The 17,367-nt window shown below is 35.1% G+C and overlaps 1 protein-coding gene across 2 annotated transcripts in view; it reads right to left on the bottom strand.

Annotated features, from left to right (window-relative positions):
- Positions 1–12,197, bottom strand: part of LOC128203246 (uncharacterized) — a 38,194-nt gene extending 25,997 nt beyond the window's left edge. The window contains exons 1-4 of one of the 2 annotated variants that reach the window (XM_052904685.1): positions 11,888–12,197; positions 7,314–7,802; positions 6,213–6,601; positions 4,968–5,759 (exon numbers count right to left, since the gene is read on the bottom strand). In XM_052904685.1, coding sequence (XP_052760645.1) covers positions 4,968–5,759; positions 6,213–6,601; positions 7,314–7,802; positions 11,888–12,053 — 1,836 coding nt within the window. In that variant the 5' untranslated portion in view covers positions 12,054–12,197. Of the gene's footprint in view, positions 1–764; positions 5,760–6,212; positions 6,602–7,313; positions 7,803–11,887 lie in introns of those variants that run through there. The other variant, XM_052904605.1, reaches the window with a different exon arrangement.
- Between the last annotated feature and the right edge of the window lie 5,170 nt (positions 12,198–17,367).

Genomic DNA, 17,367 nt, shown 5'->3' with positions numbered 1-17,367 from the left:
TTTTTTCAGAGTCGATATTTTCCTCAATTATTCAAGGGTCGTTATCCTCGAAAAAACGGGCACCCCGTTATTCAGTTACACGAAAACATGTCTGTTTACATTGTCAACAGCTACTGAACAATACATTTATGGCATCTTCTTGTTCGTGAGTAGTTATTTTGAATGCGTTATGTTTAATGTTATATACTTCCGGGAACATTATCAGGTAAGGTCTATAAAGCTGCATTCTCACAGATATACATTTTTTACAACTTCTTTCATTTTTTGTCCTTGAAAGAGCATTTTTTTGCATAAATATCTGCAAACCAGTGAAATAAGATTGCTGACAAAATAACAGATCGTAGATTTTCATATTCCAGTTTGAAAATTGATGTTTTATGGTTTAAACAGTTACTAACGGGTTAAGAAAAATGCATAAAACATCAATTTTTTAACCTGAATATAAAAATCTGCGATCTATTTTTTTCTCAGCACTCTTATATAACTGGTTCTCATGGATTTTCGGAAAAATTGGCTCGTTCCAAGACAAAAAATAAAAAAGTTGCCAAAACGTTCAATTTGTGAGAGTGCAGCTTTTAAAGGCCTAGTTAACTGACCCCCCCCCCCCCCAAAAAAAAAAAAAAAAAAAAAAAAAAAAAAAAAACAACAACAACAACAACAAAACAGAACAAAAAAAAAACAAAAAACACAGACCGTGTTTAGTACACAGCCTCTGTTAATTGATCTTAATCTACTTGTCTTGATCCCTCTTATCAGATCTCCGATCAGAGTATCCTGCTGTGCAGTTTTAGAAGTTTAATGACAGAAATGGACCCTAACTGCAGCCAATAAACGTATACACAGGAAATTGGCCCCTACTTTGACATCAGTGCAATTAGCAGGAGATGCACGGCAGGGGATTATCATGCCAAACATTCCTTAAACTAGGCCTTTAAGAGATGTGTTACCAATCAAATTTATTTTAAACTTTTTTATTTCATGACTATACATTTCCACAATATATGATGATGATGATAACAAAAAAGAAACAGAAACAGTGTAATGTAACAAAGCTTACGTAAATATAAAAAGGAAGAGCAAAGGGATTGGGTCACGAGTTTTTCCAACATCAGTTACGGCCCTTTCCCAAAACGTCACTTAAAAAGCATAACTGATTACGTTGTCACATTAACTATGAAACCAAATGTAATATTTCATGCAGTTATATAATGTTCATATACATAGAAATGAGAATAATGTGTTCTATAACTACGAGAAATGTGATTTCTAATAAATTGATCGTGCAATGCAATAAATAATAATAAAAAGTAGAAATTATTCTAAAACTACGAGAAAAGAGATTTTTAATTAATAGATCGTGTAATGCAATAAATAATAATAAAAAGTAGAAATTAAGCTAAGGCTACAACAAATTAATGTTTCGTTCCTCGGATTTAAAAAAAATTGGAGCGAGCGACCGAAAAAAAAATCGATTTGGTCAGTTTTCGTAAAAACCGAAGCGAGCGAAGAGCGGATTTTTTTTTCATATAATCAATATAAATAAGAGAGATTGTTCAATAAAGTTGCTTTAAACCCATTTTAAACATATTTTATTCAACATATCTATATATCTATATATACATATAATACACGTTAAATATAATATAAGTATAAACCCATTTGAATGCAATCTTGAACTGAACCTTTAAAGGACATTGGGAAAATGTCCGAATACATTTATTTATTTGTTTTTAGTTCACACATTATACGGAGAACCAAATTTCTACTTTAATTAAAACATATTTTTAGTATGACAATCATTTAAAATAAAAAAGAACGCTGCTTTTAGGAGAAAGTTTTAAAAGACTTATATGAATGTACCTGAATCACTTTAACATCATTTGCAACTGTATTTAGACATTCATTAGGATTGATTTCGGATGTTTAAAAAATCATATTTTACACAAGCATCATCAAACATCAGACTCGATATACATTTAAATTTCTTGACTTTATTTCGTTTTGAATATCACAGTAAATGCAATGGCATTTGCTTATCGAAATGAAAAGTCCAAGGGTATGTTCAGAGTAGTTTTATGCTCATTGATATGTTTTCGACGTCATACGGTAAAATTCTGGTCACTTGTATTTTGACTTGAATCAAATAATACTTAGTTGAGTCATTGTTCATCATTACGATTTCCATCCAAAAATATAGGAGCGGGCGAACAAATAAAATAAAAAATAAATTTTTTACATTTTCAAAAAAATAGGAGCGGTAAATCCGCGGAACGAAACATGAATTTGGTGTGTCAGAATTAAGATTGGAGAGAGAGATATATCTCCTTGTGCTTACTGCTTAAGAAGCGATTACTGTACTTTATATAGTGGTGCACTTCCGTACATATTACAACATTATCATCATTAGAGAGGTTAAAAGATCCGAAAAGAAGTTTGTTAGTGCTTAGAGGATGAAATTGGCTAGTGTTATGAAAAAGTATCTGCCTTTCGACTACAAATAGTGAGCAGTTAAAGAAGTAGTGTTAGTTTAGTTTTAACTTACTTAATTTTACAACGATTGTGAAACAAGCTATTACGACTTATATTGATTACTCTCGTTGGCACGATGTTGCGCGAGAGTGTGGTCTTGTGTTGTTGGGGAAACCGGAGAACCCGGAGAAAACCCGATTGTCCGGCTTGGTGACCACTAACCAAACTCACATGCGCCCAGGCCGGGAATCGAACCCGGGTCGCTTTGGTGAAAAGCGAGTGCGCTAACCACTGCGCTAACCGGACAACATAAATAGTGTTAATACAATAATGTCGCAGAATTACTCCCCTTGTTTGGCGAGGCAACCGTTTCCAGGCATTCCACCATAATAACATTTGCCTAGTCCTCTGTGTAGATAAACTTGACGTTCATTTTGTATGGCACGCAAGGAGTTATGACGTCATTTTTTACTTCAATATTGCGCTCCGATTGGATAAGTTCGACGTCATTTAACCAATGATATACGACATAACAAAAATCAACTATTGTTTTATACAAACGTATGTTGTCGGTTACACTATTAAAGAACAAATACTCAATTGCATAAAATACTGCTAATTTTTAATCGCGATGAATATTTTTTGAAAATGTAAATCGGCAGAGCCTCGTTTTTAAATGAACTCGTTTAATGAATTCGATACAAAATAAACACTCATTTGAGATATATCATATCGTATCAATGCTGGAACATACGCGGAACGTATTCAAAAGTATTTAAAAATCTACAGACCTTTGTAAAACTCATCAATAGTCTCATATGCTGTATATTTATTTTTAATGCTCTTTGAAATGCTACATTATTGCGCATTTGAGCAGAAAATTAGCTCTTATTTCACTTGTTATGAAAGCATATATGCTTTTGGCGATTAGTGGTAATATGTATCGCTTTTGACGTAAGGATTCCAGTAAAGTTTACATCAATTTTGAACATTCGAAAGACATTTTCCTGTTATGTTGCAATTCCAAATACCACTAAATACCAGCAAAATAAAAAAAATAAAAAATATACAAAAAAAAACACAAACAAACAAAATTCTGCTAAAACTGCAATAAGTGCCTCTAGATGTATAATTATATACAGTTTTCTTTCATCTAGCCTTTTCAAACGTGCTTTAAGTGTGGCTATATACTTGAAAGACTTTAAAAATCAATGTGTCTGTATACCATAAGTTTATTCCTGATGCAACTCTGACGGCTTCAGGCCATGCTTAAAAGGAAACCTGACATGGTAAACGGCGTATATATCGTCACTGGCGGATCCAGGGGGAGGGGGGCGGACCAGGCTCGCGCCCCTATCAAATCTTCAAGATTTACTTTTTATGTCAATATCGGAGTAGGAAATAATAAAATACGCTAAAATTGCACATTTTCGAGCTAGAAATTGTTAAATTCTTCTGAAAGTAACGCCTCCTCTAACATCAAATATTGGATCCGCCCCAAATTGTTTGGTTACAATGAAGTGAGTTCATGTTTTTTTTTACCACGTACTAAATATTTTGCAGTACAGAAATTATTAGAAATTTAGAAGACTGATTCTTCAAGCAATGGGTCGTGTCGACATTTCCGTTGAAGAAAAGTTTGATTCATACACTGACTTAAAAACCCGGCGGTTTAAAACAAACGAAACCATCATGAAAATACCTTGGCATGCTGTCAAAATAACAAAGAGATAGGCCACCACGGTTTCATGAGTTAGTTGGTATATATATCCAAACAGCCAAGCAATTCCGGTTAGGGAAGACAGTTTTACAAATATCTTTAACGTACTAATGTTCCGTCGCGTTGAATGTGGTTTAACGCTTGAGTGTTTCGAAATAGTATACAACGCGTATACTAGCATCGCAATATTCATAACAATAATAAACCCTAATGGAATAGCAGCTGTATACAGTATGAGAAACGGTTTTGCTATGAAACACGGTTGCCCACCATATCCAAGGGAGTTGTCATCTAATGTCATGTAACTTATAGAAATGTGAATGAGGACTACAACAGACGCCGCTGTTAACACGAATACAATGTATCTCAGAAACTGTTTCTTGATACTTAAAGATACTGAAAAGCTTATATCAGATGTGACCATCAATGTGAAATGGAATGTACATGTGAGCATCCAGAAAATGGACGCCAGGAAAGAGAAATGTAATGCAGCACCTAGAACTTGACAAGCAATTAAGGATATATCAAAATTAACAAAGCTCATCATAGCAAACACATAAAATAGAATCAGACATGCTGATAATGCGATGTTGTTCAGGCCAGGAAGATGTCGCATTGTTGGCACACTCATGTACACAGCTATAGTTACAACAAGAGAAATAATCGAACAGCTCATGCTGATAACTGTTATCCATGCTAAGGCATTCTGGTCTGAACTTGGGTAACTGGGTTTCACTGGAGTACCAAATTTATACTTGATGAAATCATCATAACATACCAGTCCACGCTTTTCATATGTGTTTTCCTCGTTATATGTGGATAACAGCACTTCAATAGTATTCTCTTGAGTTTCATCCGAAAGCAGATTAATTCTTGGACATGTTGGATTCGGCCAGACTTCTACTTCAAGACTAGAAAAAGGTTGTTGATATCCATAATTGTCACCTTGCTTGAACAATAGTATGTCATTACCGTGTTCGTCAGCAAACGAGTTTTCAATCCCAGACTTAATCCATAAGGGTATTGATAGCACATCCATGTGATTGCGGCTAATGGTATTGTATGAAATTTGTCCAAAATCTAGGGCTGTTGTGTATTGCATGTCGAATACGAGGTAAAGATCATCAGAGGCTGTAAAAACCTGAGCCATATCATGAAGCATTTCACCGACTTCACTTATAGTTGGATTTGTCTCAACTTGAAGCGATACAGAAACATATGTCTGTTTAACGTGTGGCCAAATATCTTCATCGTCAGTTTTATTTAAAACACCAAGCAGCTCATCGACACTGGTGTTTAATTGTGTAAACATATAGAGGTTAAAACCTGAAATTCGAAACGGCAAAAACTCAAGTTTAGTGTAAACGTCTTCTAAGGCAACTGTCTGAAGTTTATGATAATGTGGTGGGTTAAATGAATTGAAATCTTTCTTCATAGTTAGTACATAGCTCAAATGAAAGGTAACTGCAAACGAATCAACTGCAGTTTTCAATGGCACCTCACATCGAATATTCGTCCCATCTTTTACTAGAATTTGTCCTTTGGCACAAGAGATACGTCTACATCCACCCTGTAATACAACAAGTAGGCAATACAAGCTCCTAAGATTTATTTCTTAAACATTCAAACACACTTACATAAAAAATTATAGCGATATAATGTATGAATGTATTTTTGAACTTGTAAACCGTCCATATACATCTGAGGTTATTTTCGATGGAAAATGACCGAGGGGCTCCGAACGTTCTGAATGAGGGTTATTTATGGAAGGCTCCAAGCGACATAAGAATAAAGATGCTTTCACCTCATTTGGTTTAGACACTTGCATCACATGTTCCCACATCTAATTCGACGTCATACAACACGCGAGAAAAGCGTCAAATCATTACAGTCTTATACGTCTTGTGAATTATTTATTACAACTTCAAAATATAACTCAAAGAGCTTACTTATCACATATCAGACTTTAAGTTTCGTATGACTTGCAATTTTAAATAGATTGTGCAAATGTTAAATAACATACCTCAGAAGGATCTTGTATGTAGCCATGATCACAGTTTTCATCAGGCACCATTACCCCTTCCGCTTTTAAGGATTTTTCAAGGTCATTAAAATCAAGCAACGAGATGAATGAGTACTTTGGAGCACGATATATACCTTGTCCACGATCGTAACAATAGGGAGAGACATTTGATGCATCTCCACCATTACACAAGTAACAATGTACGTTATTGTAGTTAAAGTAAATAGAACGGTATGACAGACAGGCTGCCTCAATATCGGGGTCATACGTCGTCCATCTTCCCGTTACGTTGCATCTGTTAGTGTATATAGGGCAATGTTCTAACCCTGCAGTTAAATCTTCTGGTGGTTGGAAGAAAATATAGCAGTCCGTCCGCTCATCAAGAAGGGCTAAAACAAACGTTTTATTTAACAGAAATTGCTTTCAACTACATTTGCCGTATACCTGCTTATCAGATAGAAATAACAACAGTTGAAATATCTTCTTCCGAAACATTGATAAAATTGTAAAATATGTTTTAAAATACAAGCTATGCTATTTATTTTGCATCTTTCACAACACAATCAAAATGTAATATATTTGCTCTGTCAATTGTTTATCTTAATATTAAATACTAATAGATCGTTGTTGTAAATGTAGTAAAAGTCCGCTTGTCACACTGAGTGATTATCTCTGATTATCTCTGATTTTTTTTTTTAATTTAAAAACTTTAAATAATTCAATTCATATCGTCTAGGGCGGAATGTTTGTATTTTATCACGGATATGTTTAAGAAGTATTACACATCACTGTCATGAGAGTCATATGACATGAATAGGACCGGCTAGGCAGGCCCCGAAAGTGTATGACGTCAGCGGTCGATATTGCATTTTTGCGAGCACCGGTCCGGCCAAAAATACGATATTGAACACTGATCTCATAAAAATGGATTTTTATTAAAATACAGTGTTATACGGACCGATGCAATATATGTAATATGTATAAAGAAGGGACACATTTATGTGTTATGTATCCTTTGTAACTAAACCGTGTAGAGTTCTCGTACATAAACATGTGTTAAAATTAGCTTAGCATGTCTTGTAAAAGGCTATTTTAACTTACATGGGATATCCGTAAACCTGTTCAAGAACGCGTTGCCATATTCACATCTCAAATGCATACTCCATGGTATGAGATCACCATCCGTTTCCCCTTGACATTCTGCACAATATCTATTTCTGTACGTCCTAAACCTAGAAGACACTGGCACAAAGTACTGCGGACCTTCCGCAAAATCATATTCGTCGTACTTTTGCAAACACTTCTTCTTTACGTCTTGGTTCTTGACCCGGCTTGGACATTGTCCAACAAGTATAAAAGAATTATCTATATTAATATAGTCATTTTTCGACTTTGTATATTGTGTGTGGACGCACTGCCACTGGCGGGTCGCTTCTACCTCAGCAGGACTCATAAAATCCTCCAGAACATTAGGACAGCAATCATGGCCACAGTTGGAATCACATGAACAATCCAAACAACAAGCGTATGAGCCACCTGGCCACTCCGGGGGAGCAATGTTATGTCTCAACGGTTTAAAATGTATGCCACCTTAGAATTAAAAGGGCCTTTCTGACATTTTGACCAAAATTGAGATCTTTGCATATTTCCGTCTCATTTAATGATATATTTCTCCTGTAAAATTATCTAACCTACCTCCTGTCATATTTTACATATATGAGTCAAAATACAATGGTCATATCCAACTTACATAAATAACAAGTTAGCGGTAAAAGGATGCATGTGTATGCAGTTTTGTGGTAAAAGGACCCATTTGTCAAATAGGCCCTTGTTATTACAAACGATTTCCAGATTTTCATATATATTTAGGTAAAATGTGTTATTTGGAATATAGGCCGTTTCTATCCCAAGCAGTTTCACAAAACCTGCATCTTGTTTATCAAATATTAATAAATTGGTGACAGGTCGGGTGTAGCATTTCCTAGGACTGTTTTAACAAAAGATTGTTTTGTTCCCTGCAATTGTTTACATTAACATTTTGCGAACAATTAAAGCAAAGGAATGAGGAAAAATGGCTGATTTTTATGCAAGCAATGTATGTGCTGTTTGTGGAGCTTTGTGCTGTTCTTCCGTGTTTCTTGTTTGTGAATTTTTGTTTTTTGTGTTCTATGTCTTTGGCGTTTACCCAGTGCCATTAAACCGGGTGTATGTTTAAACGTTTTGCTACTGAGCTTGTTTCTGTAGTTTTTCACATAAGTAATGTTATAATAAAGTGTTTACAAATTAAAATATAGTATCAAAGGTGATTGTTTTCTAAGTTCTATATTGTAATATGTGTAATGCAATCAAATTATTTCAGAAAATCAGTTTTATGAAGTTTACCCATTTCAATAAATGTTTTATTTTCTGATGTTAGTATCCTGCTGGACTTAATATTCATTATGACTATTTTTACCAACATAAGTCTAAATCTAAAGAATAAAATTCATTTTAATGATGCTCCAACTATTTAATATATTCTTAAATCTCTTGCAAAACACAGATGGTCATTTTGAATGGTCAGATGAAGAGTTTTTTGCTAGTAATTGTACTGAGGAAGGCATTGCATGTACTCTGTATGAAGAATGTTCAAAAGTTTCCTTTTTATTTTCAATAACCTTGTGTGTAAAACAATAACAAATACTGTAATGTTATAAAATATTACATAAATTGATAAATATAAGTGTACAATATGAATAGATATATAATAGAATTAATGCAAATAAGTAAGTTTGTAGTATTCTTATACCATATGTTTCTCAAATTTTATCACAATAGGAGAGGCGAATCAGACACTGGAGGAGATCTGGTACAAAAAGATATAAATAAGCCAGCACACGATGATAATGTGTACAGGATTCATCCGACGATGATGTACCACTGGCAAAGTTATGTTCGAGAACATTGATAGGACAAATAAGCAGCCAGTAAGGAGAAAATTGATTGAAGAAGAAAGTGGTTTCTGATGATAGTAACCAGGATGTATTGTGTAACCCTGATAAGGACATAATTGATTCTACTGATTCCGAGGCAGGGGAATTGTCGCATGTAAAACAAGGGACAAGATAATACTGCAAAGGTGTGAATAATAAGGCCTGGAAGAAACCAACAAGGAGTAAGTCGCCTAATATCAAGCAAAAGCCAAGACATTTCAAAGGAAATCTGCTACTGGCAAAATTTAAAAATCAATAAAAATACTGACAGAAGGTAATAAAAAGGAAAACAGATTGGGAGCAAATTAACTGATGTAGATAAAGCTATGCTTTTGAATAGAAAATTGCAATTACTTTAGTCCCACATACACATATCTCGCTTAGACCAACTGGCATGTAATGAAAGGAAACGCATACATGTTGCTTCGGATGGAAATTATTTCTTTGCTGCTGTTGCAAGAAGTGTTCAGGAACATGTCTTGAATGACATTGATGAATTAAGACATTCAATTTGTGATTATATGTTACAAAATAAAGATCGCTACGCAGTTTTTGTTACACTTGAAGGAAGGAAATCAGAATGATGAATTTATAAAAGAAAATAATGATTTGAGAAGAAGTGGTCACTGGAATACAAGCATAGCAGACTGTTTACCATTAGCTATCGCTTATAAATATAACAGTATCCTTCGAATATTTTCAAATTCTGTTGAAACACCAAGTATTAACATTAAACCATCTGAATGGATAGAAACAGTTCATACAAGCTCTTTGAAATGGCCTACCTGTCTATAAGACAAGAAGAACGATTAAACACCAGAACGAGGAACCTAATCCTGTGCATACAACACCGAGTAAACGTATGACTGGAAACAAAGTTGATAGTTCAGAAAATAAAATAACACTTACACCACACAAGCGAGCCGACTATAAGAGCCCATCTAAAACGTGTTCAAGCAGAAAAATAAAAAGTGGATTAGATGTGGTGGTAAACAAGATATATCCCGGACACGGAAAACTGTTTAATCGAAATACGTAAAACCTCAGAACTGTGGTCGTTGTAGATTTAAATGCAGAACTAAATTTAGTGAATCTGAACGACAACAAATATTTGGTATGTACTACGCCCTTTCAAACTATGAACGACAACGATTCTTTATTTGTAACAAAAACACACCATGTCGTCAATCAACTTGGATTAAACAAAAGTCACCTTGCTTCTGGAGAAAAACGTGAGCAGGTCTGTCACAGTTATTTCTTAAACACTTGGCATAGGACAGAAAGTTGTAAAATATGCAATGACCAGAAATGAGAATGGGACATTGCAATGGGAAGGAATATGAGGTCGTAAAGCACCCTCCACATAAATTAAGAAACTTTCAACACTGTCTGTGACAACAGTTTTTTTTCTGAAATGGAGTCGCACTACTGCAGGAAAGGTTAAAAAAAAAGTATAAAAATACAGTGAAGCAACACATGACTTACAAGCTGTTCTCACTACATCATGTTCACTTGTCAGCGAATTGTACATAAAAGTACCACAGTTGAAGGCCATCAACAACAAGTGTTTACCGTCGGGTCACAGCCAAAAGGAATGTGAATTCAACTATAGAACAGTCGAAGAAAAAGACATCTGTGTATGTGCCTTCGCAGTGGATTGCTGTAACATCTTTGTCGAGGAAAAGTAACCCATATGTCACTGTCCCTCTGAGATACGACCACGTTCTTGATTTAAAGTCATTTGTGAAAAAGCTCAATATATATTTTCGAACATCTATTACTGGAACAAAGGTTAACTGACTGAATGTGCGCTGGATCAGAGTGGAGAAAGAGCATCCTAAGACATTGTTTGTGAACTAAACATTCGAAACTGGTAATTTCATACAAATAAATACCCAGCGTACAGTCACTCGCACAAAAGGTAGGACAAAAACGTGGCCAGTAAATGATTCGGGCATGGGTATGTGTTATACTTCACGCCTTCTCCTGTCTACCCCCAAAAAGACTGACTTGGTAAATCTTTGCGAAAAAGGGATCGTTCCTGACGACTTTCATGGATACATCATTTCATTACCAACACACAGCAAATGCAAGGACAACATTCCAGAACTTTCGGATAAGGATGATTCTGATTCCGAATTTGAGTGAATAACATTAGTGATCTGTATCGTCAGAGACAGTGGATCATTAGTCTGCATACATTTGTTCAAGCATACTTGATTGTATGCTCAGAACACATTGAATGTCTGTTATAACGCGTTTACGTGTATACTTTTATCAAACATAATGCTGTTTTTATGTTGATAGTAAAGGAATAATTTATCAAATAGAACCGTTTACACCTATATTTCAATATATTTTATGAAAATCAGTTCATGCAACAAAGGCCTACTTGCCATATAGGAACAATAAGATTTAGTATCCTGAAAAACGTTTGGGATGAAAGGGCTTATTTACGTTATTGATTATATCTATTTATTTATTGATTATTGGCAAATGAAATATATGTGTAATTGAAGCTTTGAATATCAAATATATCAGCGCCATAAGGTGTCTGTAAAGTATTTCCCTGATTTGTTACATATCTTCTAGCCTTAAAATTCTTTTATCTCAAAAATATGAAAATTTCAGATAGGCCCTTTTAATTTTTAGTTAAATCCGGTATGAAAGAAGTGTTTATAAATAAAACTGTTGATGCTGTACTAGTTCTTGTTGTTGTTGGGGTTGGTGTCGTCTTCGAGCGCGATGGGCAAAGCGTCGTTAGTGGACACAATTCTCTATATTCCCTTACTGCCTTTTCGGCTACTTCATCTCCATTCACAACACTTAAACCGCAACATGTAATAAGAATAAAACACAGTAAAGTCATGTTAAATTAATACTTTTATTCCACTTAAACACAATGCTCATGAGCTTGTAATTCATGAAGGTATTAAAGTCTGATAAATAAAGTTTTAAAAATCCAAGAAATTTCTGAAATGTATGGAAATGACAATTTCTAGAATTTACAAAAATGCTCTCACTGGCGTCCTAGTAAGCGAGACCGAGCCACAATTATGATAAAGAAGATATGGAAGGAGTATTTAAATTGCGTAAAATGCCGTATACTGTAACGCGGTGTATTTCCGAAAGTTTTAATTTGCGTGTTCACATGTGTTGACCTATACTATTAGTATTCAAATCAGAAAGGTAGCTAAGCTTTGTGTCATATGTATAGACATTGCATTTATTTGTGCTATGTTCGCAATATATCATATATTTTTGTTTTGCCATGCTTAATATCGCTCTGCCTAAACATAAATTGTGTTTGCACACCATGTATTACTCTTAAACACAGAGGGTTGCAATATCGCAAAAAAATATTTTTGTTTTCATTGGAAAGGCTTCAATCCAGAACGCATGGATCGTTAAACCATGCCAAAAATGTCAAGTAAAATTGACTAGATGTATGTTATGTGATTTTATTCCTGTTTTATAAAACGAGCCAAAAAAGAATTCATTCTGTTCAACTTTGTTGGATGTTTATTTTTAGATTTCAATGGTTTATGGGGTAAAATGCATGATATCGTTAAGCAAACAATACGGTATCCGTATTGTACACACAGCTGGTTTTTTGCACAGTGGAAACATCCTTTGTTTTCCCCCATTTCGGTCGTACGCCATTTTCTAGGTACGTATACTATATTCAAGTCGTACCATGTTGACAAGGACAACGTTCAATATCACGCCTCTAACATGAATGACGTAACGCCATTAGTCCGGGACTGGTCATGCGGTGACCCAATAGTTTTTTTTATATCGGATCACTGAATTTATATTGTATCAGAATGGCATTTATTTTCTAATTCGGATGAATATTCCGATGAATAAATGAAACATTTAAACATGAAAACAGGTTGTCGACGTTATATATACTTTAAGGGGTTAGTAGGTGACCCGATACGGGATACACTGGACGCAGTACTCTCACCCGCTATGGTTTCTTTTGCCCCGTTTATCCCATATCGGGTCACCTTCGATCTCTCCCAATATGGTTTCCTTTGCCCCGTGTATCCCATATCGGGTCACCTTCGATCACTCCCGATATGGTTTCCATTGCCCCGTGTAGCCCATATCGGGTCACCAACTACCCGAATAACTTACTAAATCTAGCGTTCGGTATATAAGAACAGCTTTGTATTTTATCAGCTGAATACTAAACAATTAAACTCTTTATGTTTGTAACAATTCCGATAATATAGTTAATGTATAGACCAAGCAATATGGGAGTTAATGTATAGACGAAACGATATGGGAGTTAATGTATAGATTAGGATAAGCGGGAGTTAATGTATACACGAACAGATTTGGGAGTTAATGTATAAACGAAACGATATGGGGGTTAATGTATAGACGAAACGATATGGTAGTTAATGTATAGACGAAACGATATGGGAGTTAATGTATAGACGAAACGATACGGGAGTTAATGAATAGACGAAACGATATGGGGTATATGTATAGACGAAACGATATGGGAGTTAATGTATAGACGAAACGATATGGGAGTTAATGTATAGACGAAACGATATGGGAGTTAATGTATAGACGAAACGATATGTGAGTTAATTTATAGACGAAACGATATGGGAGTTAATGTATAGACGAAACGATATGGGAGTTAATGTATAGACGAAACGATATGGGAGTTAATGTATAGACGAAACGATATGGGAGTTAATGTATAGACGAAACGATAAGGGAGTTAATGTATAGACGAAACGATATGGGAGTTAATGTATAGACGAAACGATATGGGAGTTGATGTATAGACGAAACGATATGTGAGTTAATTTATAGACGAAACGATATGGGAGTTAATGTATAGACGAAACGATATGTGAGTTAATGTATAGACGAAACGATATGGGAGTTAATGTATAGACGAAACGATATGGGAGTTAATGTATAGACCAAGCGATATGGGGGTTAATGTATAGATGAGGATAACTGGGGGTAATGTATAGACGAAACAATAGAGTGGTTAATTTATAGACGACACGATATAGGAGGTAATGTATATTCGCAGCAAAGTGGGAGTTAATGTATAGACGAAGCAAAGTGGGAGTTAATGTATAAAAGAAACGAAGGAAAACTGATGAACTACTGACCAATAACACTTAGTAGGTGTCTCCTGCCCTCTGCTAGCCATTTCAATGTATTTGATATGAATAACCTATTGTTAAAGATATGCTCTGCGTTCGGAGCAAAGTTTTATGCACAAGACGAGTTTTGTACCATCTTTGAGACACCAATGGCGGCATTTTTGAATGAAATATGTGGCACTTTTATTTAGCTACATATTTGACGCATTTAAGTAAACTCCATATTGAAACAAACCTCTCTATCTAAACTCCCTCTTAAAGGGTTTAGTATATAACACGCATTTACTTTTCATTTAAGGATCAATCGTAATTTTTAAAACCACATAAATATTCCAATTTACAGTAATTGATTGTCCATTCCAAATGTCAAACTCAAACGACAGAGATTTTATCTAAGGGAAGAATGCAAATTATACCAATTGTTTAGGGCGTAATCTGGCAACGGTATGAACTAATTATTCTCTGTGGTTAACGCATATGCAAAGGTCAAAACCATACAACCCATAGCAGCATTTGTTCATATGATACAACAATTGAGCTGTAATTCACAACAGCTCACATTGAACTTCATGGGGAACAAATGTTTCAAAATGACATCCGGTTTACGTTGTAAACTGACCCCCATAGAATAATGACCCCCGGTCATTATTTTATATAGAATAATGACCCCTTTCTATAAAATACTGGCACCCCTTATAAAATAATGACCCCCCGATTTTATCTATAAAATGTTGACCCCCACCTAACCTATTACTAACATACTCTATATCATATGAAGTCACTGTCGTGTTTCATTTCTTATATTTGTTGTTGTAGTTGTTATTACTGCTGCGTCTACAGCTGACACAACAGCAGTGAAGAACGGAAGTTGTTATGTTCGCTTTTGCAACGCCCACTAAAAGCGTTGTGTATGTTTATTCTCAGTACGACAGTAAGGAAATGTGGCGTTGGTTAGAATACAAACCTTTAGGCCTAACTGGTGGTAATTTAAGGGATCGAGAAGTTTACAATAAAAAATAGCGATCATTTTGTCCCAATGCTGGAGGTAGATGGCGAAGAGTTCTCAAGAAAGCCATATCAACGGATTTGGAACCACATTCCAAAAAAATATAAAACACTAATAGACGATGACCAATTAGAAGACTGCTTTAGTGAATTGCTACGCGGACAAGGCGTTACTATCAAAACGTGACAAAAGTGTAACGACTGTATATGTGAAGGCCTTTACTAACACGCCTTACAATGTAGAAGGGTTTTATCGGGGTTATCTGAGGAGGTGGATGCAAATATTTTCAATATAGTATGCGACCGGGACGATGTCGAAAACAACAAGCTTAACTGATATTTTGAAACATGCACGTAATGAATCAGTGGAGAACTATACTAAATATACTATGCTAAATTTTGTTTAAAACATAGCATCTGATGAACATATTAAGGCGTGACATTTCGTAGTGCTTAACAGACGTTGTGTGTTTTACTAGTATAATTGCCTAATATCAAAACAGATGATGTGATGTTGTTTTACCCTGGAACGTCTTGTTACAATTGTATTCCATACATTTTCAAATAAAAAGTTTTTTCGTTCTATAAAATCATCCTTATAATGCATAAAGCTCGCTCATTTTAATTTTTGGGGTCTTATTTTACCGCACATTAGACTTTAAAGATCCCGAACCACCGATAATCGGAATTAGCAAAAGAATTACTTTGCTTCAATTTTCAAAGATAATGCTTTATTTACTTAAATAAGGTGATGCAAGCAAGCTGTATTTAGTATAACAATTATACTAAGAAAAACACATTTTAATGCTAAAAAGAAATTTCAAATTTCTCGAAAAATCGAAGGTTCAGCAGCTTTAAGCTTACCTGATGTAGCCAAATTACAGTCTAAGAGAGATAATCCTGTAATCAGATAATGCAGTTAATTATCAGATTTCTCTCCCTTGCCTTTGTAAAAAAGAAGCGGGAAATCTCAAGCTTGATTACTTGTCGTGCACAGGTGAAGTCTACAGACATTTTAGTTTTTAACAGGGCTTTTGTGCAACTGGTGAATATTTAAGTATTCTTTTGCATGAATTGCTTATTCTTTTTATGCTAAATGATTTCTAGAACCACTTTTTGAATAGGGTAACAGAATGATAATTATAAGTTTGTTATTAATAACAAACGTTGTGCAAATATTTACTTCTACCGCATTTTGTGAAATATTTCACGGAAAGACCCCCTTTTTTATTTAATTAACTTGTTCGGCATTTTCCTAGCAAAAAGACTGCGTAAGTCGTTAGTAAATTGAATCGTTTTTCGTCGACTAAATCGTTTACCGAAGCTCGTATGGTACTGCTCTAAGGTCAAAAGAATCGTGCATTTTTAAAAACTTTTAACGCCCATGATAGTGACATTTTAAGAAATTTCCGATTGACAACACTGACTTATATCATTCTGTTTCCCTTGTCAAGAGCATCCAAATGTTGTTTTTGAAATCAATTCAGCGAAAACATAAGCCATTTTCACTCCAGATGTTTCAATTTTTCATTAATTGTACGAAACAGCCCTTTGCTAAACAAAAATGAATATAATAGATCTGAATCGTACAGAACGAAGGAGAGGTGTCCTTGTATATGAATACCAAATATCAGGGCAATTTCTTATCTTTACTACCATTATTACGTCGACCGACGTCAAAGAAGACTGGCAAGCCACCTTAATTGCATTCTATTCATGGAATTGCGGTAGCATAACAACGCATCTTAAAAACCCGCTATACCGGCTGAGGCCGATGTTGTTGTTGTTGTTATTTTTCAGTTTTATGACCCTCCCGCCTCTTTACGAGGACGTTATGGTGTGGAAATTCCATCTTTACATGGTGGAGGAAGACCCGAGGTGCCTCTCCGGGCAATTTTCAGGCTCGGGCGGGCACCTGGGTAGAAACACCGACGTTCCGCAAGCTATAGCTGGTTAGCTTCCACACGTGAAAGATCTTGACCGTGAACCTCGGTGGCGCAATGATATCGCGCTTGCTTATTAAAGCGGATAAGT

This window comes from Mya arenaria, chromosome 1 (assembly GCF_026914265.1).
Source record: "Mya arenaria isolate MELC-2E11 chromosome 1, ASM2691426v1".
Taxonomy (NCBI): domain Eukaryota; kingdom Metazoa; phylum Mollusca; class Bivalvia; order Myida; family Myidae; genus Mya; species Mya arenaria.
Note: the sequence above shows the minus strand (reverse complement) of the source record. Positions and strands in the feature narration are given on the sequence as shown.